The sequence below is a fragment of the Paramormyrops kingsleyae genome, chromosome 8, assembly GCF_048594095.1.
Source record: "Paramormyrops kingsleyae isolate MSU_618 chromosome 8, PKINGS_0.4, whole genome shotgun sequence".
Classification (NCBI taxonomy): domain Eukaryota; kingdom Metazoa; phylum Chordata; class Actinopteri; order Osteoglossiformes; family Mormyridae; genus Paramormyrops; species Paramormyrops kingsleyae.
In genome coordinates, this window is record NC_132804.1 from 16329406 (window position 1) to 16354945 (window position 25540).

At 47.7% G+C, this 25540-nt stretch overlaps 1 protein-coding gene across 2 annotated transcripts in view; it reads right to left on the bottom strand.

The window, feature by feature from the left end:
- LOC111832893 (disco-interacting protein 2 homolog B-A) overlaps nt 1–21200 on the bottom strand; it is a 47673-nt gene extending 26473 nt beyond the window's left edge. For both annotated transcript variants that reach the window (XM_023790651.2, XM_023790650.2), the window contains exons 1-3: nt 20705–21200; nt 3861–3932; nt 488–664 (exon numbers count right to left, since the gene is read on the bottom strand). In XM_023790651.2, coding sequence (XP_023646419.1) covers nt 488–664; nt 3861–3932; nt 20705–20789 — 334 coding nt within the window. In that variant the 5' untranslated portion in view covers nt 20790–21200. The remainder of the gene's footprint in view (nt 1–487; nt 665–3860; nt 3933–20704) is intronic.
- Nucleotides 21201–25540: the final 4340 nt, after the last annotated feature.

Here is a 25540-nt window from a genome sequence, read left to right on the forward strand (position 1 = left end):
TCCAGGTGGCTACATCTGGAAGCTGGTTGAAATAATGTCAAGAGTCTGCAATGCTGTCATCACAGCAAAAGGGGGTATTTTGAAGAATCTAAAATTTGAGAAAATTCTGAGATGTTGAGCACTTCTCTTGATTGCTTCAATATTTGGTATGTGTTACTTCATTGCCTCAAGGTCTTTAAGCTGAACAGCATAGCTAAAACAGACACAAATGAAATGCATAAAAAGTGGGTGTGTCCAGACTTTTGGAGCATATTGTGCATATATAAACAAACATAGAATAACATGTTGATCCAGACCCAAGAGTTACATTTGTGGTCCTTCCTCTACATGTGTCATGAGTGTTGCGCGTGTCATGAGTGTCACGTGGTCTTTGAAGGATCCAGGTCTATCTCCAGCTTTGGTGTGCATGTATCATTAGGAGTTTTACTGCTCTGACAGTGGCCATACAGGCTCAGACCTTCATGTCACCACAGACTCCTGCGCTCACCTGATCTATAGCGGTCATCCCGGGCACCGCCGCTGCGATGAGATCGCCGACGGCGGGCGGACGCAGAACACAACGATGAAGAGGTTGGCTTCGGTGTTGCCGTAGGCTCTGGGGTCGGGTCCACATCCCTACTGGCTTCAGGCTGCTGCTGCTCAGGTGGTGGCCCAGGATGTGGTTCTGAAGAGGATTGCACAGCGCAAGAGACTCAAGCAAGGCCAGCCTCAGGCAGGGGCCATTTTCTTGTTTCTGGGGCCCCACTCAAAAAGCCACTTTGGGACACCACTGTCGCCCCTGAATTGTTTTAAAAACTAAATAAATTGCTAGTGAGTAGAGTGAGATGATCATTGCTAGCTGATTAGCAGGACATCCAGCTTCAGCATCTGCTACATTTTTTTTATATTTAGTGTAGTGACTGTTTGTGGCCAACAGGGGGCTGTGAGGACCCCACGCAAATGCGTGATGTGAGAGATGGTAAATGTCACCACTGGCCTCAGAGAATACCATCTCATGAGAACGGCCCAAAGAGATAAGCAAGCCATCAGTAACAAAACCAGTCTAACCTTAATCCACATTTTAGAGGAAAAATCCTACTGAGTATCTGGGTGGGGTTGAGTCTCACACTGATACAATGAATAAACACTGTAATCAGATGGGCAACGCAAAATAAGGGTGACAGTTTCACACAGTACAGCAGCGGCACTGAAAAACCAAGACGGCAGGCCTAAAAACAAGACATTTACCTGCGGGCCCCGTGGGGACCCTGTACTGTACCCTGGAGTAAAGCCACCCCAGTAAAATATCCAGCAGTATGAATGGGTTAAATGTTTCAAGTCATTTTGGATTAAGACTCAAATCATGCAGCTGACCCCTTCCTATATCACTTTCACCCACTAAGCTTCTCGAATCTCGAAAACTGCCTATTTTGGGTAGAAGAGGGAGACTTCTAATGGGCCGGTTCAATGGGTTCATAGCTTAGCGCAGGGGTGGCCAATCTTATCCGGCGTGTATGTGGGTTTTCGCTGCAACTCCCTAATTAGATTACTAATTAGAGGACTGATTGGCTGAAGAGTCCTCACACCTGGGTTTGAACAGCTGACTTACAGATTATCCCAAAAACCTGCATACACACCGGCCCTTTGCGGATAAGATTGGCCACCCCTGGCTTAGCGGGTTAAGGATCCGCATCGACATCTGAAAGGTCATAGGTCCTGTAGGCAGAGAGATGGCATCGCTGCTGGGCCCTTTAGTAAGGCCTTCAGAGGGGTGGGAGGCTGGCTCAGCCTGGGTTGTGACCAGAAAAACCTCTTTATACACGCCTGTCTTTCCTATGGCGGGTAAGAGTGAAAACTAGCTGCCTTCCCCATAAAGATGAATGTGTTGCAGTCCTGTTCTGTTGGGATCCACTATTGGGATCCACTCATTTGTCTGGCTCCAGCTGCTCACTGCTTCACCCCAACTTTCCTCCTGAGCTCTTTCCATCAGCTTTTGGCCCTCCTACAATCCCCCGCCCCCCCCATGTGAAATACTTTCTTTGACCCCAAGCTAGAGACACACTCCCCAAGAGCTGGGACTCCATAGGCTGGTGTGGGAAGGGGGTTTTGGTAAATTCCCACGAATTTGAGATGGGGGGGGGGGGGGGGTCACAACCACAGGACGGTGTGGGCATGAGCTGAGGGCCCAGGGGTATGAACCCACCCCCTTCCACAAACCAGAAAGTAAAACAGCCCTTCGCTGAAAACTTCATCGTTATAAAATATCTTTTTAAAAACATGGAAAATGGCTCATTTAAGCTGCTTAGAGCCACTTCCCATTTGACTGGTTTATAGAGCTTCCCAGTGTTTCGTGCCTGAAAGAGTAAATAAGCTGGGAATATCACTGCTGCAGCGAGAAAGATCAGACAAAAGGGAGACTAATGCAGGTGTTTGACACTAGGGAGCAGCAGTGAGCCATAACATCCCCCCCCACCCCCATCCCTCCAAGCATAACGTCAGAGGCTCTCAAAGCCAACCACAGGCAACAACACTTTCCCACACGAATGATCCATTTCTAATCTTAAACTTCTCTCTATCGACTTGAACATTTTCCAGATTTCCCGACAGCTCAGCTCCAGTTCTCTTCCTTTCTTCCTCATTTTGGCACAGCAGGTACGGCCTCAGCGTTTCCCCACCAGGGAACAGCGCAGTGTTGTGGGGGGGCTACTGGGGGCCGCTCACACCAGCCACACACTGGGAGTTTACCGAAGACCAAGCCGAATCACGGGTCTCATTCAGAGCTTCTTCGAAAGGACAAACCCTCCCCATGTGGCCCCGCCCCCCGCCCGCGGCCCCCCCCACCATCCTCCCCGATAACCTCCACAATGACACAGCCTTACGGAGGAGGACACGACAGGGATGGGGGGGGGGGGGGGTTACGGAGGAGGACACGACAGGGATGGGGGGGGGGGGGGGTTACGGAGGAGGACACGACGGGGGCGGGCGGGGAATTACGGAGGAGGACACGACGGGGGCGGGGGGTTACGGAGGAGGACACGACGGGGGCGGGGAATTACGGAGGAGGACACGACGGGGGCGGGGGGTTACGGAGGAGGACACGACGGGGGCGGGGGGTTACGGAGGAGGACACGACGGGGGCGGGGGGTTACGGAGGAGGACACGACGGGGGCGGGGGGTTACGGAGGAGGACACGACGGGGGCGGGGGGTTACGGAGGAGGACACGACGGGGGCGGGGGGGTTACGGAGGAGGACACGACTGGGGCGGGGGGGTTACGGAGGAGGACACGACTGGGGCGGGGGGGTTACGGAGGAGGACACGAGGGGGGCGGGGGGTTACGGAGGAGGACACGACGGGGGCGGGGGGTTACGGAGGAGGACACGAGGGGGACGGGGGGTTACGGAGGAGGACACGACGGGGGCGGGGGGTTACGGAGGAGGACACGACGGGGGCGGGGGGTTACGGAGGAGGACACGACGGGGGCGGGGGGTTACGGAGGAGGACACGACGGGGGCGGGGGGTTACGGAGGAGGACACGACGGGGGCGGGGGGTTACGGAGGAGGACACGACGGGGGCGGGGGGTTACGGAGGAGGACACGACGGGGGCGGGGGGTTACGGAGGAGGACACGACGGGGGCGGGGGGGTTACGGAGGAGGACACGAGGGGGGCGGGGGGTTACGGAGGAGGACACGACGGGGACGGGGGGTTACGGAGGAGGACACGACGGGGGCGGGGGGTTATAGTGGAGGGTCTGATGGGTGGCAGGGAGTTATGGGTTAGGGTTATGGGGAAGGACATGATGGGGGCATATGAAGGAGATTTGGGGGGAAGGTTTCTGAAGAACACATAGAGATGCCTGAAGCCAGGAACAGCATCTTACCTGGTCTCTGCACGATGAATGGAGCCAGCAACTTGGCCCTCTTCTTCTCAAAGCCCTTCTGGGTGATGTCACCTAGCAGAGAGCAGACAGAGGGTCAAACACTGTCCCTCAGCACTGACCCCCCTAGACGCCTGTGGACCGCTGGTCTACTTGGCACCGCTAGTTTCTGCGTGGCTATATAGCACTTACATTGTTTCTCTATTGGGAGATATTTCTGTGTTGATTGTATGTTGCATCTGAGCCTGCCCACTTAATGACAAGTTTACAGCATTTCTGATGACAAATGCCAGGTTTTAAGCACTATTCACATAGGCTGTTTTTTTTCCTTGTTCCCGTTTCTGGTCACTGACTGCAAGCCCAGCCAAGCAGCACCGACACCTATGCTGTAGGCTTATGTGTTATCTGTCTCATTTGTATGTTGCTTTGGACAAAAACATTTGTCAAATAAATAAATGTAAATATACAACTAGGAGGCAGAGGGCCTAAGAGCTGGTCCTGCCCCCCAGTGCAGAGAAGCTAAACACAGCGGGTGTTGGACCATCCAGGTGACTTTTATCCGCAGACACTTCTTTGAGGTTCCTTCATTGATATTCTCGTGCTGCTAACATCAGGCCTTTACGGCTCGTGTCCCACAACAGCAGGCGGATTACAGAAAAACGAAGTGAGTATAGGCCAATGGAGACACAGCGGCACCATGGCACTGCCAGCGGGCAAGAGAAGGTGCGTCCAGGAGGAGAACACGGCCTCCGAAAGCGGGGCTCACGGCAGTGAGAGGGAGGGTGGCGCTCAGGTTGCCCGTTTATACAGAAGGGAAACCCAGGCAGGCAGGGAGGGAGTGAGCGGGAATGAGCGGGAGTGCTCTGGCGGCAGAGTGCCCAGCCCGGCCCGAACTGGCCCGACCCAGCCCCAGGACAGGGTGGAGATGGGCGGGGTGACAGATGGAAGAGCGCGGGGGGGGCTGAGGAGGGGGTGGAGCACAGCGGTGGGCCATCGAAACTCCACCACACATGCATTCTCTCTCCTCATCTCCCTCTGCATTTCTGCTCCATCCAGTCCCACCCCCCAACCCCCCCCCCATCCACCACCACCAAGCCCGACATGCGAAGCGGGAGCATGAATCTCGCTTCGCCGTGTCACAGGCTGATGGGCTCTGTGACACACACCAACACACACCTTTGTCACCTTAAATGGTTACGAGCAGCCAGTGTTTCATACAAACCAAACATAGAGAACCGCGCGTTTTTAACAAAGCCAGCCAGAGAAACACATCCCAGTTAACAGAGCTTACACACAAACAAACAAAGGCTATTTTTACCAGTGTAACAGGGAAGAACAATACGCACAGTGACACATTAACTCGATGACCTACCAGCGTGACAGGAATGCTGCATTATGGGATACACATGCAAAGCATTTCTTTAATTGAGAGGTATGCACTGGACCAAAAAAATATAATCTAACTGAGGCCATATTCTCTGATATTGTAGTTATTTTTATCCAAGTTCATCTGTACATCAGTCAATAATAATACAATTCACCCATGGCTGCTTTGGTGTTCAGGGCTGGGAATACACTGTAAACACATAGCAATGGGCCCAAAGGTTACATCAGATAGTAGTTATGATGAAACTGTGAAAGGGAAGGTGCAAGGTTTAATGTGGAGACGTAAAACCGAGGTCCTGGCTCTCTGAGGGCATAAAAGATCCCTATGCATCTTTCAAAAGAGTAGAGCAGGTACCACTGTGGCCCTTTCACTGTGGCCTCCTAACCATCCCCTAAATCGAATCTCTCCTGCCCCTTCACCACCTTAGCTACTGTGTGGTGACTGTACTGGCGCAGAATGGCTGCTGTCACATCATGCAAGTGGGGGCTACACAGTGGTGGTGGCTGAAGAGGCTCCCCATTGGTTCTCTAAAGCGACTTTGGGTGTCTTGAAGAGTGCTATATGAATGTAACATTCATTTACTCAAAATCCATTAGGGCCATGGGAGGCTCTGTGGTGATTCACCTAGAAAACGGAGGGCAAAGAGAATGAACCGGACCTGTGTGGAAGTCAGAGATCCCAGGGGAGCTTTACTACTACTACTACTACTACTACTACTACTACTACTACTACTACTACTACTACTACTACTACTACTACTACTACTACTACGACTACTACGACTACTACTACGACGACGACGACGACGACGACGACGACGACGACGACGACGACGACGATAATCATAGCACTTTTCATACATGTGAGATCTGTATCCCCAGGTCAGGGGACGCAACAGTGACGTAACAGTGACCGTCACCAAGCACTGGCCCGCTCTCGCACACCCAGAGTCAGTGCACCGGGACACATGTCAAGCCACAGTGCAGGCTGGTGCCCCAATGGGCATATGCCAGGAAAGTCCAGCCCTGAAGGTATCTAGACCGGAGCTGGACAGGTAGACATTTGACCTCTCGTCCAACCACATCTGCCCGGAAACAACCATCTTGAATAGCAGCTTGACATATTAATAAACCGTTATCAGTTACTGCATTTGAGAGACAGGCCCACACAGGTCACCCTCCCCAGAGTGAGAAAACGCAGACCTACGCCAAGGACCAGAAGGCCAGGCAGTTTTCCGGAGGCTGAAAGCAAATCCGAAAACTCAAAACGAGGGGAAGGAATCCCCAGGTCGGTAAAAAAGCCACAAACACATGCATCAGGAAACCCTGTGAGATCACATGGCAGTCTGCCAGAGCACTCTCCCCTATCCCATTGACCCACTTCCTGGGCACCCCGCAGACCAACTAACATCCCCAGATGTGACGTCCTCTAGTGGCCAACTCAGTGAACTGCGCCAGCGAGATTCCACACTGAACGTCATAGGCAAGCCTGCAACCCAGAGAGTCACAACAACCTGCTTGGATCAGGTTGGATGAAATATTTCATACAAAATGCAGCTCATTCATCTAAAGAGTTGCAACATAAAAATTGGCCATGGGATATACACAATATTTTTTAGGTGTACTGAAAAGGAAATTTGGTAATTGCAGAATCATACATCACCAACAGAGGGTGTGGTAGTTAGAGAGAAAGGCCTTGTAGTGCATGTGTACAACAGGCCATCACCATTACAGAAACTTCCGGCGCTCTGAGACCTGACAAACTCTTCAGCTTTTTACTTACATACCAAAGACCCCTTTGAATGGGCCCGCACCGTTTCCGTTGAATTACACTTTATCGCAGCAGGGCTGCTCGTTCTTTTCCCACATCTTTTCATTCAGATGGGTTTCTTACTGCCTGCATTTAGCCGGATTTAGCCAGTAGCTCTGCCTCACATTTCCGGGCCTCCAACGCACGGAGTCACGATGGCGGGGGTGGGGGGGTGAGCAGAAAATGCTGTGACAGCAGACCGGCTTCACTGCGAGAAGCAAACTCCCACACGCAGAACCGCTGCCCCGCCATCAGAGTTTTACGACCCCCCAGGATCAGACCCCGACCTCAAACCCCCACCCCCTCAACCAGCTGGCCCAAATAGCAATTAATGTTGCAGGATTAGGCCGATCATGTTGGGGTAGGGTGGGTGGGGGGGTGGGTAATGTATCACATGATCCACTCGCTGTTCTGAGTTCCCAATTCCCCAACAATGAGGGGGGGGGGGGGATCAGGCAGTTTATGTGCCACGATTCAGTACAGCGGGGCTAGCAGGTGCAAGACATGTGGGCAATTAACAGCAACAGGACAAGAACAAACTGCAAATGAAGAAGTGAACGGAAACCATGAAAAAAAACCATGAAAAAAAGCACAACAACAACAGGAATCCCGTCGGCCCAATCAGTGACACGCGACCTTCAGGACCTCTCACCTCTCGAAGATGCCGGCTGAGGATTTTAAATGGAGGAGGTGTCAGAACGTAGGGGTGTGATCTAAGGCTCGATCTGAAACCCAAACAGCATGATGAAATGGAGCGTGTTTTACCATCACACCATTTGTGTGTTGGAGGGAGGGAGGGAGAGGGGAGCTTGGGGGGGGGGGGGGGTGGGGGGGGGTAGCGGAGCACAGATAACAGGCGGCACAAAAGCTAAAAATAAGCTGAGGGACCCGGCAGCAACAGCGCGCAAGCTGGGCACTGCGAGCGAGTCTTTCCACATGTACACTTGGGGGGAGCCCTCCATCGGTTACCGGGGCCCCTCCCTCAGTGCCTGGGGGCCACCCAGGAGCAGGGGGAGGGCAAGCGAGCCATGGGCCAGGCTGCACCTTCAGGAGTGGTTGGAAGGCAGCCAAACTGTAAAATATGACAACCACAAATCCTGCCAAAGATGCACTGCGGTTATTAGTATGCACACCCCCCCAGTGTGGACACCCCCATGTAGTGGATCGCTTAAGGGCCTCACAAAGAACGCAGGCAAATGAACATGTCGACGGCTAATTCCTGGGCCAGCTCAGCTCGCTCAGCCATGGTAAAGCCAGCCAACTGGGCCTTCCCCGAATCTGGCAGTGAGCCCCGAGACCGGCCCTTCCCGGGCCGGCCCTTCCCGGTGCTGTCGGAGGTTCCCCAAATCTGAAAACAGGTCAGGCTCTTGTTTACTCCCTATCATCACAAGCATAATAGGCTGACTTACACAAGCAAAATAATTCCTGCATTTGGTTCCAAAAATACACCATTAGATGGGACCGATTCTGCTTTTCCTGTATTTTGAGTCTCTTTGGAAACATTATCACAAATAACGAAAATACTTGACCTTAAAAGTCTTCATAAAGGGGATTCAGTAAAATTTGATTAATTTATTGACAGATAATTTCACTGAGGCAGTTTGGGTTGAGTCAAAAAAAAAAAAAAAAAAAAAAAAAAAGAGTAGCAGCTTGGGCTCGCAGACACGTCCGAAACTGGCCGTGTCACGAGATGACAATTTAGGGCGAATCAGATTCACTGACTTCAAACCAGGTTTAAAAAACAAACAGAGCAGCCCAAACAGGTCGGAGTTGTTCTGGGTCGAACCTGTAGAGGAGTCGGCTTTGAGGCAGCAACACTGGGAGCCAATGACACACCTGCGCTAAAGAGGGGCGTGGCCAACTCAGAGACCCTGCAGAGCTGGATGCAGGGGCTGGGGGCCCACTCACCTGCCGGGCTGGCTGTGTCAGCAGGCATGCTAACAGCACAGATGGATACAGTGTGAAGCTGTCGTGAGGGAGGGGGGACAGTGAGAGCGCTTGCAGCAACCAAGTGGGCAGGCGAGAGGTATATGGGGTAACGTCTCAGAGCCGAACAGAAACACTGCAATATAACCTCATTAGACAAGCCCGTTCTCACCATAGCAGCGACTCCACGACTCTGGGAACCGGCCGCTTGGCATCGGTGTGGCCGGCGGAAGCCACGCTAGATGGGCCACGGGGTGCTGACACGCATGGGGACGAGTGACACGTCCACCTGGCTCACACGGCAACCAGGAAACGAGACGCTGCGTCGTCTTCTGACGTTCCAGCATCGGATCGCCATGCTTGTACTGTACAACCCCATCCCCCCCCAATATTTCCACCCCCCCGCCAGGTCCACACTGTCATGCACCACCTGTTGCTGACAGAAAGCCAGCAACCTCCTGAAGCTTTACGGTCGCGTTCTACAGCAACCTCCTGAAGCTTTACGGTCGCGTTCTCCAGCAACCTCCTGAAGCTTTACGGTCGCGTTCTCCATGAACCTCCTGAAGCTGTATGGTCTCGTTCTCCAGCAACCTCCTGAAGCTTTATGGTCTCGTTCTCCAGCAACCTCCAGAAGCTTTACGGTCGCGTTCTCCAGCAACCTCCAGAAGCTTTATGGTCTTGTTCTCCAGCAACCTCCTGAAGCTTTACGGTCTTGTTCTCCAGCAACCTCCTGAAGCTTTACGGTCATATTCTCCAGCAACCTCCAAGAAGCTCTGGGTTAACCTAACCACCAGGACGCAGGTCTTGATTTGCACACTTTCACGTGACTCCGGCTGTGAAGTAACCCCGTTAACGTTAAGAGCCCTCATTAATCGAGATTCTGGGGGCATGTCACATCCCCTGAGGAGAGCGACCATGTGATCATAGTGATTAAACATGCATCCCTAATAACTGTTCCACCAAACCTGATTCAACTGAAGAAAAGGGTGGTTATTAGCAGGGAAGTAGGATCAGGTGCGTTAAATGAGGGGAAACCAAAAAAAAGTGCAGGGCTCGGTATCTCCAGGACCGGAGCTGGAGAGCCTTGGTGTAGACGGAGGGAGCCGAGGGAATCCCATGGGCACACAGGAAGAAGTGGGAGTCGCCCAGGAGCGAAAGCTGTAACAAGCCAGCCTATTAGGTGAGTCAATCCACAGCGGCACGGAAATCACCTGCTGGTGTCAGAGGGCGACGTTTCCCCGGAGACAATGGGCCACTTCTGTGCAAAGGGGCCACACAGATGACTCCCCCCCGCCCCCATTTTCCACACCCGTCAGCCCCTGACACACACTTCCTCCGCTCTTCAGTGTGGCAATGATGTCACCCTCCCCAGCTCTCCCACCCCCCTCTCCGCTACGCTTCCACGCAGCTTCCTGGAGGGCTGTGAGAACAGGGCCGCCTTGTCCAAGCTGGACAGCCATGTCCACACTGATACCCCCCAGTGGGAGTATCGAGCTGCCGCGCCTCTATAGCGATCCCCTAAACTCAAAGGCAATGCAGTCATTCAGCTTTATTGAGATAACCTTTTTTAGGAATGCCAGTGAGGAGAGAGGAGAAAGAAAACAAAACAAAACAAAACAAAGGGTAACGTCTCCACTGGGAAAGCGCATCTCCCCCCCCCCAAACAGAAGGGTAGCGAGCCTCGTCCGCTGACTCACAGGTGTCATCGACACGGGCTGCGTACATGCTGTCGAAACTTGACACCACCTTCTATTAGCAAGACAGACGGATCCTCCTGACCCTACAGTAATTTACTCATGTAAAAAATGCCTGCAGCTCGAAAGTCACACAAAGACAGAGAGCACATTCACAACCACTGAGTGTTGCAGCTCACTGACTGGTAGCGGTCAGCAGGCCCTACCATTCACACACAAACACACCTGCACGCCCTCTCTGTTCCCCAGGGGGATACGGCAAACACCCGTTACGGGCCTGAGGCTTTGTTTCAGGAGTATCAGCGTCCCGGCATTTCTCAAATTAAATGCAGAGACATTTTTAACGAGCAGCACTGATTTCACTTTTATGGTATTTTCTGAAACATTACAAAAGCACTCTTTGAACAGCATGGTGTTTTGTGCCGGGTGGGGGGGGGGGGGGGGGGGGGCTGGAGGACAGGCTGCTCTCTGTCTTCTGAGTTGCGTAATGGAGAAACGGAGGATGGGATTCGGTGAAAGCAAGCTGCTCCATGACCTCCACACCAGAAGGGCGGCGCTAAAGGGCTCCCAATCATCTTCCAGCAGGACCCACATGGGCCATTACCACGCCAACCAGCAGAATCATCTCATCTATCTTCCCCCAAAGGAAAATGCATTAGGTGACCACAGGCAAACACAGGAGGGATTCATTATTATTATTACTAATTATTCTTCAAAAACGCTATTCCTAAGGTCCAAAAATGAGCGAGACTGAAGCTCTTTCCAGAATAAATATCCCTCCTTAAATCCCACATGATATCCGGGAGCGGACACATGGAGTGTTAGAGGCTGACGCGTGCTGTTGTGCTGTTTTTATTTAATGTCAGTTGTGTTTTAAAAACAGAAAATCTGCCATGAAAGACCACCACATACCCCTCCCCCACTCACAATCCAAGAGCCACACTGGCAGACTCTCGCAGAAAAGGCTGAGAACGGGCTGAGAATAAAAATGGGGGGGGGGGGGGGGAGACACTTCAAACTGTTTTTTATAAAGAACAGAAGCTGCTTTTACCATGTTTCCTGTAAAATGGTTACATTTTGTTGTGTATGTCAAATGATAATGACATGAAATTTGTGAAACTATTTTTTTCTGCACATTTCCTACAATCTTTATATTCTTAAGCTCCCTCTTGTGTTGGTTTTTTTTTTTTTTTTAAGATGTCCCTGTGCTTCTGTCTGCATGTCTGTAAGGAAATACCACGGTAAACCTCAGCGGAGATGGATCAGGACGCCAGTGGAAAGTTGTCACAGCAAAGCCACAGGGCCCAAACACAGCAGCAACATGGAACACGTGATAAAATCAGATGATGTCCCCGGCCTGTATCCTGGGGCGCAGTGAGCCAGGCTTCTGCCCTGGGTGCCACAACAGATGGTGAGGTAACTCCGGACTTGGGGCCCCTGGCACTGAGAGCTTTCCATGGCAACGCAACAAAAAATGAGAAGGATCTTAAAGTGTCAGAGCAAGAAGAATGACACGGACCCCGACTTTGGGGACGTGGCGACATTATGAAATTCACACTTGTTTAGAAGCATACAGGAAACTGCATCAGTAGTGATCTGGGGGGGTCAACAATTTCCACATAAATAGGCAACAACCAGGACATGCATTTCTTACATTTATCTAGCAAACACTTTTATCCAAAGTGACACACATTTTTCGAGAAAGCAGTCTCAGACTGTCCCCTGGAGGTTAAGGGCCTTGCTCAAGGGCCCAAAGGTGACATCATTCTGCCAACCTGGAGATCTGAACCAGCGACCTTCACACAATCACAGCCACAGTATAACAAAACGCTTAGCCACACACCACCGGTATGGAAGATCTGTATCTGCTCAAAACCGCCCTGATTCACAGCCTGACTTTGACTCAGCAAAGGAAATGGGAGGAGCCAGACTGTACGCCCACCACAGGATGGTCATGCACACGTCAAGAATCCTGGCTGCACAGGTTGCTTAATGACATCTGATCATTGCCTTCAGGGAATATCTCTGATTAACTGAAACTTGCCTTAAATGAACAATACCCGTTGATTTCAGGACAAAAGTCACTAGCTAATTTTACTCTCCACGATAGCTCTATTCCCCACAGACAAAGCAGAGCAGAAACAATTTATAACGCAGGAAATAAACATCAAGTGAATCACAGGACATCAATTATGTCATGAAGTCATTCCAGACTTCAGAGAAACTTTCCATTAAATCAGCGCAACAGGTCTCACTACGAGAGTGGAAGTTGCAACACAACATAGAATGCCTCTCCTTTTGTAAACTAAAAACAAAACTGTCAGGACCAGGTCAGGGCTCTATATCGCTGTCAGGACCAGCATGGCTGCCAGAATCAGATCAGGGCTGTAGATGGCTGCCTGGACCATGTGAGGAACTGGTTAGGACTGGTATATGACTGTACCTGAGAAATCTGAAGATGGTTTCACAGTACATGCAAGAAAAACATCGTTAAACTTAACCTGGAATCAGAGCATAATGGGTAATACATGAGAATTTTTATGTACAATGCATTGTACAGTATACAGTAAACACAGCACTAAATTACTGAGGGCTCCAGAGGTCATAAATTCTACCTCAAAAAATGTCCGTTACATTTGGAGTTTTCATAGAAAACCTGTAAACATGCCACATTCCTGTTAGGGAGTCATTGACCGCATCCCAGCGAGAAAATCCCACAGGAACACACTGGGATAGGAACACACCGGGATAGGAACACACCGGGATAGGAACACACCGGGATAGGAACACACCGGGATAGGAACACACCGGGATTTCCTCGACAGAAGCTGAGAGACCTCGGTGTGGCTTCGAACTGAATGACCAGAAGCCTTACAGATACAAACACACTGCATCTCAGAACAGCACTAATGTTTGAGACCTAGTATGAAAAGCAGGAAGTCTAGTTTATTTGTAATCAGAGGGTGTAGATATGACATAACCAGATGAAAATTCAGGCCTCAAAGGAGTCAGCTAAGCAAGGAATTAACAGCACCTCATTTTGCCCACTTCCATATTCGAAAAGAACAAAACACTTCCCCATTCATGAAAATCACCCCCCCCCCCCACCCATGAAACTAATGGATTCGCCTTTCCAGTGTGACGCATGAAAAACCTGAGCAGCAAACAAATGACATTCAAGAGGCTAGGAAACTCGTTTTTAATTTTTCTTTGAACGTGCGGGGGGGGGGGGGGTAACGTTCACGAATTCGACAAAAGAGGGGCACAGTTTCCCAGGTGACATTAAATGACATTACAGGACTGCTAGCCGTGCTCCTAAGGTCACCAGTCCCAGCTAATCACAGACATCGCCAGCAAAGGTCTTCCCAGGTGTGGCTGGAAGTGTCATTTATGTTCAGTTTCTCATAAGATCTATAGAACTTCACCCAAAGGTGTGGTTCTAACTGCAGCACCCGAGTGCCAACGGCTCCCCCACAGAACCCCAGCCCAGCCCAGCCCAGCCCAGCCACCTTCTCAGTCATCCTGGCACTGATACTCAGGCTTCTGTGGGTTCTTCCCTCACAGAGACCCTCACCTGGGTTCATAATTCAGGTCGGGACCTGCGCAACATTAAAACAAACAACCTTATCAGCCTCTTTACAGTTCATTGGCAAGGAGACTTTCAAGGAGGTTTCCAAGATAAAACACAAAGACCAGTGTGATTCTTTACCTGATTTGAACACAATCTGGATACAGTGCTAATAAAACAGTTTATTACTTTCACTTCTGCATGAAAACCCAAATTAAGCACACACAAAGGTCATAACAGTTTCTGTTCTTGGCACAGTGATGTTCCACTTCTGATCATGCATTAATGAGTAATTTTCTGTCGATTTCCCACAATTCCCTAAGTCACAGGGGTCCATGGCGAATCCTTCTCTCCAACTTTCACTGACAACAGCTGGGAAAAGGACAAAATTAGAACCGGCAGTATACTGTTGCAAGTATATTCAAACCAGCTAGCTGAGCAGTCAGGCGAATGTTACTGTCGCACTTATTCTGTAGATTGATAAAGAAGCTTCCTGCTTTTAATCTCCCATTTTGGCCAAGAATGGATGCCCTCCTCTCAGACTGGCCTTAACAGGGTAGTGTCTGTGTTCACTGAGCCAGGGTATGGACACAAAAGTGCTGGGGCCATTTGGGAAACACCCGGAACACACAAAGAGCAGCAATAACTGAGGGATTCTCCAAGGAAAGGGGAGGCACCACTAGCCAAAAAGGATGCAGAGTCATCGGAACGCCATGACAGAGACGTGCGAGTGTGTATTAAGACGACGAGAATCCTTAATAGCACAGGAGATGCATAAACAGGCAAGTGAGGTAAGAACTGAAAGGATGCTTCACATACAGGCTGCCAGAGGAAGCTGTATCACCGCATCAGGAAGAACCGGGCTACAGGGTGGCGGTGGTGGGGATATGACCTTCACCAGCAGGGGAAACCTGGGAGAAAGTGAGTTTGCCCCCACCCGCCTTTTCTCGGTCCGTCTCGGCGAGGTCACCATGATGCACGCCACCGTTGGAAAGCTGACTGTCAGGGGAAAAGCCTGCAATGAGGTGACGGGCCGGACAACAGGAGGAACACGCCAATGACACACAGGACAGAGCCGTCGGCCGAATCCGACACACGAGGAACGCGGGGGACATGGCACACATCCGAAAGTCACACCGGACGGAAGCAGCTGCGAGATCCAGCACTGACCACGACTGCTACGGTTCCCAGGCCCCAGTGATAAATCAATACTGGGTGAGTATACTGGTCAGACAGCAGTCACCAAGCCAGGAGACACAGTGGTGGAGTCCTCACTACAGAACACCAATGTGAAATCCAAAACGTTTCAGATCAGATAATGAAACTAGATCCATGATGCTGGTCCAAATAGGGACGTATTAAAATCAGATACGTTCACGTCTCTATGTAGCGCATGTGACCTACAGATTAACCCCTTCACATGGATGAAAGTTTCACCAAAGCAATTGAGGTTAGTATTTCAGGTGCTCATCTCCCAGGGACTCACTTAAGAGCCCCAACTCGAGTTCCTTAATCCCCCCGAGATCTCCTTCAGAATCCCGACCACATTGCCGTAACAGCTGTGTGGCCTGCAGCCCTTCCACTTCACATTCATGTCGCCAAGGACGTGTGAAGAAGCAAGTGGCACGTCTGCACATTGCTTAAAGTCCAAGCAGTCGGCAAACCGTACGTTTAAGAAATACCAAATGCCCACATTTCAAAATTTTTGAATGCAATTAAATAACTAAAATTTAAAAAGTGTTGTATTTTGGTTGGATACATATGGTTAAGGTTAGACCTAGGTAAGGGTTAGGGTTATCATGGTTAGGGTTATCATAGTTAGGGTTATCATAGTTAGGGTTAGGGTTATGCAGCTGCCCAGGCCCGGTCGTGTCATAAACTTGATTTTTTTTTTAGTTATTACTTTTATATTATTTTCAATTTTCATTTGAAGTCTCGTTTAGTTTTAGTTTCAGCGTCATTTTATTAAAGACAAATTTCTATTTAATATATTTTAGTTTAAGTTTTAGTCATTTTACATCTAAGGATAGAATTGTGAATTCTACATGACTACACAGTGCACAAAATATGTTCCAGGTATTATTAATGTTAATTAAAGATAAAATAAAATAAAAAAACATTACTTTAGCTAAAGAGGAAAGTATTTGATTTTTGTTTTTATTTTATGTCAGAAGCAATATTTATAGTTTTCATGTCGTTGCAGGCTTTTAAATTTTCAATTCTCATTATTTCAGTTTACGGGAATGTTTTTCTTATAGTTTTAGTTTTCGTTAACGATAATAACCCCAGCCAGGCCTAGCGGCGCTAAACAAGCACATGCAGATCCAGCGGGCCCCGACCCCTGGGGGGGCCCCGAGACAGAGGCATTAAGCAAGAACTCACACCCACCATTACGCAACACAACAGTCACGTTTCCACGGGAGACCAGCCCCAGCAGGGAGACCGGCAAACATCCACAGCCATGACGCCTGAACAGCAGCACTAAACACTCACGCTGATCACAGCTATCTGATTAAGGAGATTAAATAACGTACTAATTGCACAAAGCTATGAAGAACATTCATCATAAATGCGTCCTCTTCAGCTGGTTATCAGTTCGTCATCCAGGGAGACCCCATGACCTCTGAGGGAATACCACAAAGCCAGAATGCAGGAATGGGAGGGGGACGGTACTGCCCCCTCTTGGGTGATTGTAACACTGCAGACTTTTCCCAAGCAGAGGTGGGTCAGTCATGAGAATCACAGACATGACTACAGATCTTCCTGAGTCGGGATCCCAGAACCTCATGATACCCCCCTCCCGTCACGAACCCCTCCCAGACGCACACGTGGCTCTTGCTGGAAGCTGCACAACTCCCCCCCGCGGCTCCGGCTCGATGGCCTGAATTCCAGCCGCTATGGCTTTCATCAACTCAATGGCTCCCATTGTGTCCCAGCAAAGGCAGAGGGCACTGCAAATTTGGGCTTCTGCGTAAGAGAGCACAACACCCACCCGCCCAACCCAAAATGCAGCCCCCTCACAACTCACAAACAGGACATATTTTTTTCCCATCTGAATCCTTTCCAGGCGCATGGTGAGAAAATGGCAGGCAACACAAAAACACAGAACACGGATGTTCCCAGTGGGCTGTGCACCATATCTCCTCGGAGCCTCCCCAAGCTCCCAAATGAGGAACAGGGCCATCGGAAAACCCAAAACAGGGCCCTGTTACTAAGACTGACTGAACCGTCTCAACATATCATTACCATAGCAACACAGCAGCAGCTTGTAGTAGTGGTGCTCCGATATGGAAATTCTGACCGATACCAATAAGCGAAATATTTTTTGTATGATAGTACCAATACCGATAACCAGCTAACCTCTGAACTCTCCAAACCTGTAGTGAAACTGAAGTCGGTGATGTTACTTCTTAAAATCTCATGAATGTGTGTAGCAATCGCATCATAAAATGGAAGCCGACTAAGCCAAAGTTGTGCCGACTAAGGAGACTGTAGCCAGGGTCTACTCTAAGCAGTGAATGAGCCGACTGAATCCCTGCCCTGCAATATGGAAAATGGCTGGTCGTCCAGTGCAATCATCTCCATTATTTTAGTGGTTATGTCTTTAGATCTGGTTCTGTTAACACTGAACATTGAATAAGTCAAAATATTGACTAGGATTCACACATCGAACCAAGACCAATGTCTTGATTTTCAATAAACACCAGCCGATACCAATATGTTAAATGATTTATCATGCATCTCAAGCCTGTAGTAGCAACCGATAAAATAACACAATTTTAAGTCATGACTGAAACCATGTTTGTAATACATTTCAGTGTTGTTGGCAACCACAACAACAACAGGAATAATTATCTTGGATGCCAACATTATACCTTAACAAACACCCAAGATAAAAAAAATAATAAACGAAGAGGTGGATAAAATGTATAGATTGAATTACCATGCCATCATCCGACCAACAATGTCGGCTAAAGTTTTACAATGAGAGCAAATTTCTCCCAGGGAAATGGATGCTCTCCGGTGAGCTGGCTGTAACACCATACCTCGGTGATCACACAACTTGTACACTTGCATTGTTGACACATTTTAAATTTCTCTGCGCTGTCGGGGAAGGTTTGAGTAAAACTAGCACTCTGTTGGAGAAAGGCTGTAACTGGGGGAAAGAACCAGATAAGCTAGTGGATCCAGACAGCCTCCGGAACATTCAGAGGCCTGAGCAGCACTGGCCCAGGGAATTCTGTGCGACTCAGACTGTCTTATCTTCAGAGGTCCACAGGGCAGGCAGAGAAACCCATCATCTCAGCAGTACCTCCACATCGACATGAGAAACCGACAACAAGATGGGGGACACTGCAGAAAGCTCGACGCTCAGCTACGGGAAATTCCCAGTTAAACAAACAGTTAAGCTAAATTCAACAGCATTTCAACAGACCTCAGACGCACTGAAATCTGGATCATACTGGCAGAGCAGAAAGCAAACACTCAAATGACAAAATGACCTACAGAGGTAACCTGCATTCTGTGTTGGAGCCTTTCCCAGCCTAATAAATCTGGTGCCGGATAATTACATGAACTTTAAACGGGGGCACTGCTGCGTCACGAGTTTCTCATAAATCTGATCCCAGATCAGTTTTCCAGAGCCTGTATGAGTCGGACCCCAGCTTAGTCTTTACAAAATCTGTATATATCTGATCCCAGATCAATTTTAGTAGATTTTCCACGTCCATGTGTTTTTCCTCCCACAATGCTTAAGAAGTGCTGTAAAACCGGACTAGCTTGATCTGTGTGAAGAAAAAGTATCATTACTCAACGACTTCCCCAGTAAATGCGTAATATTTACAAGAACTGTATTTGTTACAACATGATTAGTCTGAACATGGCAAATCAATGAAAAACCCTTAAATCTTTTCTGAATGCCTCTTTTAAAATGTCACTGTATCTAGCACTTCCGGATCAGGTAAACAAATCCTCTGAATGACTGAAGATCCAGTGATTATTTTCAGAACTTTACATCTCTACAGACACTCTAAATTTTCTGAATAGGATAAAATAAACAGAACTGAGAGAGAAACATTAAATGTGGATCCTTCCAAGGCTGAATTGAGACAGATGGGCTGAGTCACCTCAGCAGAGAACGTGGCGTTCCGGAGAGGTGGGTTGGACTTGGTCATCAGAGATGAGCATCGTGGGTATTTTTTTTGTGCTGTGTACCTCACACACTACAACGCGCCCCCCCCCCCCCCCCCCCCCCGACCCCGACCCCCAACCCCCAACCAACCACAACCCCAAATCCAAATCCACAAGCACCAGCACCACATCACTGACGAGTTAACACTCTAACACTATCAACAAATTTTACTAAAATCAGTCAAATTCACTCAACTCCCCAGCCTCCACCATTATGGTAATAAAAATGCCAAATAGATTAATTTGCCCATGCAGACGATCCATACCATCCTGCATGCATCTGTGTTAGAGGAACAGGCCCCTACAAGGACCCCCACACACAAGACACTGAGCTCAAGTACAGGACATCTCCACAGTCTGACTGGTCACCAGGTAATTCAGCTGAATGTCAGAGTAAATTTAAAGCACCAGTGCACACAAGTCACTCTTGCAAAGTCATACCCTGCATAGGGAGATAGAAACCAACATAAGATCTTGGTGAAGTATGCGTGCAGGTCTTTAAAAATGTATCCTCCCTACTAACAAACTACACACACGCTTATATACGTGACTCTTGATACGCGACAGTACGTGTGTCACACAAAAGACAAGGTTATATACAGTCAAGCATAAAGTTTGCTGCAACCAAATGCAGGAAATGCGCAATACAGTGAAATTCACAGAGAGAGAAACGTATTAATAGTTCACAAAAGAAATAAGATTGCCATACAGCATGTAGGCGTGTAAAAACGACCAGGCATGGTGAGTGTATGTAAATATATATTTATAACGACGGTCAGGCACCGTGTGTGTGTGGTGTGTGTATGTGTGCGTGTGTGTGTGTGTGTGTGCGTGTGTGTGTGTGTGTGTGTGTGTGTGTGTGAAAACGACAACATCAGTTGCACCAGTCCACAAGATTAAACACACTTCCATATGTAAAAACACACTTACATAGCACCACTCCGGTCTGAAATACACCCACCGCACACCCATAAATACACACACGTAGGAACACACTTACATAAAAGACGAACACATCGAGATACCACCATTAACACACATTTAAACGTAACTGTAAAAACACAATATATATATATATATATATATATATATATATATATATATATATATATATATATATATATATATATATATATATATATATATATATCTACCCGAATTAACGCACACATACACAACCGCCTCCGCACACAAACGGCTCCGATTAGCGGCCGGCGATGCTGTAGCTCCCCGGCCGTAAACGGTGCGATCGCGGCGTCGTCCGTAACCTCACCTTCGGACAGCTCCAGATCCAGCTCCGCCAGCAGATCTCTCACCTCCTTCGGCAGAGCCGACACGTCCACGCCTCGGTCGGCCATCCTTCAGATCCAGGGGGAAAAAAAAACAAAAACCCAAAATCGTCCTTTAAGCAACAAAAACACGACTCACAAGACGGGATCACCATCCAGCTCCGCCATGGTGGGGAGGGCGATGGAGCCGGTCACATGACCGCCTCGCCGGGCCAGGAGCGGCCGCTCTGCTGGCCGTGTAGCAGCGCAGCCAGGCGCCAGAATACCGTGCCCTCGGCCGGGCCCCCCTCTAGCGCCGCTTACCAGTCACTGCACGCAAGGCTCACAGCACAAACATCTAAAGCGGAGTCTCATTGCGTGTTAATCAAGACCGATGCCATAGCCGACACTCTCCACTCTCCCCTGCCTCTGGATTGGAATATATCACACAGCATACGTAAACCCCCGGTCCTCCTCCCTAGGTGGCCTGCTTCACCCGGAGCCAAATCACTTATTCCGGGGTCGGAGCGTTTCATCGGGAGCTGGCGCCTCCTAACTGTACGCTTACGTTTTCCAAATGAACCAACCCCCCTCTCTCCACCCTTTTGTGCAACTGAAGTGTACGTCCAATAAAAAGAGAAGAAACAAACAAAAAAGGCAGCAAAGGAGAAAAATTAAGATGAAGCTGCCAGACAAAGTGGGAAAAGGAAGCTTCTGTCCCATCTCCTGTCACTGTTATGACTCAGATTACATCATAGTCCTTGGTGAATGATTCCATTTTACAGTGTCAATGATATGCAGCAGAGATTGCATTCCATCAGGGCTTACTTTGGGACCATTAGTACCAATGGAACATTGTTTAAATGCCACAGTCCACCTTAGTATTGTTGCTGACCATGTCCATCCATCTACAGTATGACCACAGTGTATCCAGCTTGTAATGGCTAACTCCAGCAGGATAATGCACCGTGTCACAAAGCTCATATAATCTCAGATGGGTTTCTTGAACATGACAGTGAGTTCACTGCACTCAAATGGCCTCCACAGTCACCAGATCTCAATTCAACAGAGAACCTATGAGATGTGGTGGAACGGTAGATTCGCATCCAAGAGGTGCAGCCGACAAATCAGCAGCAAATGCTTAATGCTTTCATGTCAACATGGACCAAAGTCTCTGAGGAATGTTACAAGCATCTTGTTGAATCGATGCCACGAAGAATTAAGGAAGTTCTGAAAGCAAAAGGGTGTCCAAACCGGTACTAGCAAGGTGTACCTAATAAAGTGGCCAGTGATTGTATATATTGTGGAGCTGCTCTGGTGTAGTGTGTAGCTTAGTGTGCTAAACCCCTCTGTCTGTAATCAGAAGGTCACTGCTTCAAGCCCAGTCTTGGCACATCTACAGGTCCTTCAGCAAGATCCTTAATCCCCAGCTCCCAGGGTGTTACCAAGGTGGGGACTCGGCTCTCTTGGGAAAACAATGCGGTCACTTCTGAAAGCACCAAGTCTACTCCTTTTAATTGAAATTTAACATTTAGTACCAAACCATCACTGCGCACTGTCTCTTTAATAAAACATCTGTGCAGGCCAAATGCCTTCAGAGTAACAGTTAAGGGGGGGGGGGGTTTACCATATTTGTATTATACCTTAAGGTATAATAAGTTACCATATTTGTACCCAGGACATCCAAATGACAATTAGATGCTGAAAAAATTATCATAATAAAAAATACAAATGCACACACATTTGCTGCATTTTATCTGCATTTTACGTTTTTGATTGCAGTCACAGATTTTTATAAAATTGAGTTTCCCCTTGTGGGGACTGGAAAAATGTCCCCACAACGTCAAAACAATAGGTTTTTTTCACGTTGTGGGAACATTTGGTCCACACAATGTAATACACACATAACACATGCATACATACACTATTTATTTATCTATTTGAATAGATGGTCGCGTCATCTTCCGGATTTTGTAGCTTATGTGGGAACCTCACAGAGCCTCACAGGGTCTCACAGGGCCTTGTTGTCTCCTCCTTCGACTCCTCTTCTTTTTCTGCCTGTTTCTGTCTCCTTTGGGGGGCTGTAAACATGGGCAGCACTGCATCACATCTCCTGCGCAGTGTCACACAGGATGCTGACATGCCAAACTTTCTACCGTAGAATTTGAAACTCCTTAAATATGATTGCTAAAGTACTGCAAAAAAAGTCTCTGCATGTTAGTCCATAAAAGCAGGGAGTTTTATAAGAGGATTAACAGCAGCAGCAACAAAGCCAGACACCATCTACTCTGCTCTCCACCTTAAAACTTCTGCCTCTCTCTACTGTCAAGCTTTGTGCTGGATCCTGACCTTCCAGGATTCACACATTGTTGCTGACGATATGTATGGCTGGGTGTCCTACTGCAAACAGAAAAAAACCTTTTTCTTCCCATGATCCCTCCCATATTTGGACTAAACATGTTACAATCAGTAAGCAATAAAAAAAATAACAAAACAGCCTTGTGACCCTGATTTTCATACTCTGTTCTATAGCGATTGTTTAAACAAATGCTTGGGAATTAGTTTGCTTTTTCAGAGTATAAATGAACATAGCATAAAGCCACTTTCAGCTCATGGGCCACTGTGCTTTCCTATGAAAGTGTGAGGAATGAGAAGGGAAATGTCTGAACAAAAAAGTAAGCATATGTCTGCAGCTAGCATAGACTACAAAAGGGCTACTTTGAGCAGTCCCTCTTGCTTATGGCTATGCAACACTGAACAAGCCCAATCTCATCTGATCTCAAAAGCTAAGCAAAGTCAGGCCTGATAGAATTCATATGGAAGGCTGTCTGGGAGTGCCAGGTGATGTAGGCCTTTCTCTGTGCTGGTTTACCAGGGGGTGCCAATTCACGTCACAAATTTAAAATAAAGATCCCTCTTTAACTTTCTAAATTATTGTTATTGGTAAATCAGTAGCTTCCTACACATATCTTTATGCTAATCACTGATATAATTCTTGCCAAGCTCACCGCTTTCTTCTCCCTTTTAAAAACTACTTTATTATAATCGATAGCATACTTTTCGACTCCAGTTTAATGCGCAGTGGACTTCACAGGTGGATTTGGGCTGGTAACTCCGCGGGCTGTCCGCAGAAGCCGTCGGGGGTATTCCTAGAGACATAAGGCTATTACTCTGTGTATTTAGTAAATTGCTCTGGCCGGTACTGAAAAAGAGTAAAAAGAAAAATTTGCGGCTCTGGGAGGAACGGAGAAGACCGAGGCAACCTGCTGATGAGCAGGGTGGGAGGGGGGCTGATTGGACAGTGGGGTTGCAGCGTTGACCAGGTAAAAAACATTGCAGTGTGTGATGTCTACCAAGTAATAAAAATGAAACATGCAGTTTTGTTTTCTAAGCAGAACCACAGCAGAGAAACAGGGCAGCTCAGCCACCCCCCCAAAATATAACTGGGTCCCCATGGCTACCCCAGTTAAACTTATTTGTAGGTGCCCCTGGTCAGGGTCTCGGGGAATAGCAAATAAATATATTAAATGGTTCATTTGATCATATTCACGTTAGTTTAGTGTTAAATCTGATTCATTTCGTAAACTGAAATAAAATAAGATACGAACATAAAAGAAAACTACAACTCAACGAAGTGCTTCTAAACTAAAAACAAATAAAAATAAACTTCAGGTGGTATCCGTTACCGTTTTTAATACCATTTAGATAAAGAAATGATTTGATCTTTTAGTACCATGAATAATATCTGTAATAGGCCTATGTTTTGCCGATTTTGAGGATATTAGTGCATAATGGACGCTGTGTTTTCATGATGGATTCTCTAAAGATCAGCTCTACAACTTTCAGTCTATCCTAGAAATAACATTTCAACTACTGAAAACGTCAACTGAAAATAAAATACATAAACAATGAATAGAAATGTATCTTTAAGATAAAAACTAATAAAACCACACAAATCAAAATACAGTTAAACAGAATTTCAAATGAAATTTCTATTTGCTGTAATCAAGTAGTGATGACTTTTTACCAATCACTTATATCCAGTTCAACAGAAAATCACCACACGTGCATTTGTATATTTGCACCATTGAACATTCTAAACGGTACTTAGAGTTTTTCTCAGTCGCTTTCGTACATTTCTTGAATCATCCTTAACATTTGCAAAACACTAAATGCATTTCTCGAAACAATTCGTACAAACAGCACCACAAGATGGATTACCTGCAAAAGCTTGTAACTTTCTCAAAATCCTTAGTTCATCCCTCAAAAGTAAATATTTATGTCAAGGAACTTGTCAGTGCCACCAGAATAACAAGTCCTTGTGACATTTTTTACAAACTCAAAGTATTTTCCGATATAAACTATGGCTAAGGTTTTGATGACAATGATTGGAAATGCACAAGGATGCACTTCTTCTGCATGGCATATATCAATTTCAACAGTACAAAATTATTCACACTGTAACACACAAACACACACATACGTATGTACACACTATAAATATGCATACATATGTGTGGGCTACAATATATGTCCAGTATGTATAAAGTATATTTACTGTATACTATAAAATGCAAGTGGAATACTGTAACATGAAGCATTGCAGTAAGTATACAATATTACAGTACTGTGCACATTGTTGGATTACATACCTGTTGTCTCTATGAAACCTTTGAATGACTGAGGACACGGTTTGCACCCTTCGACCAGCCTCAGCCATTATAAGGCCTTGATTGAGGACATGGTCCACAATTGTGGCTGTTATTTCACCAGGAACACGCCCCTGTTCTTGGCTTCTTCTACCTCTCCTTCTGTTTTCCCTCCCTACCCTTCCACCATGC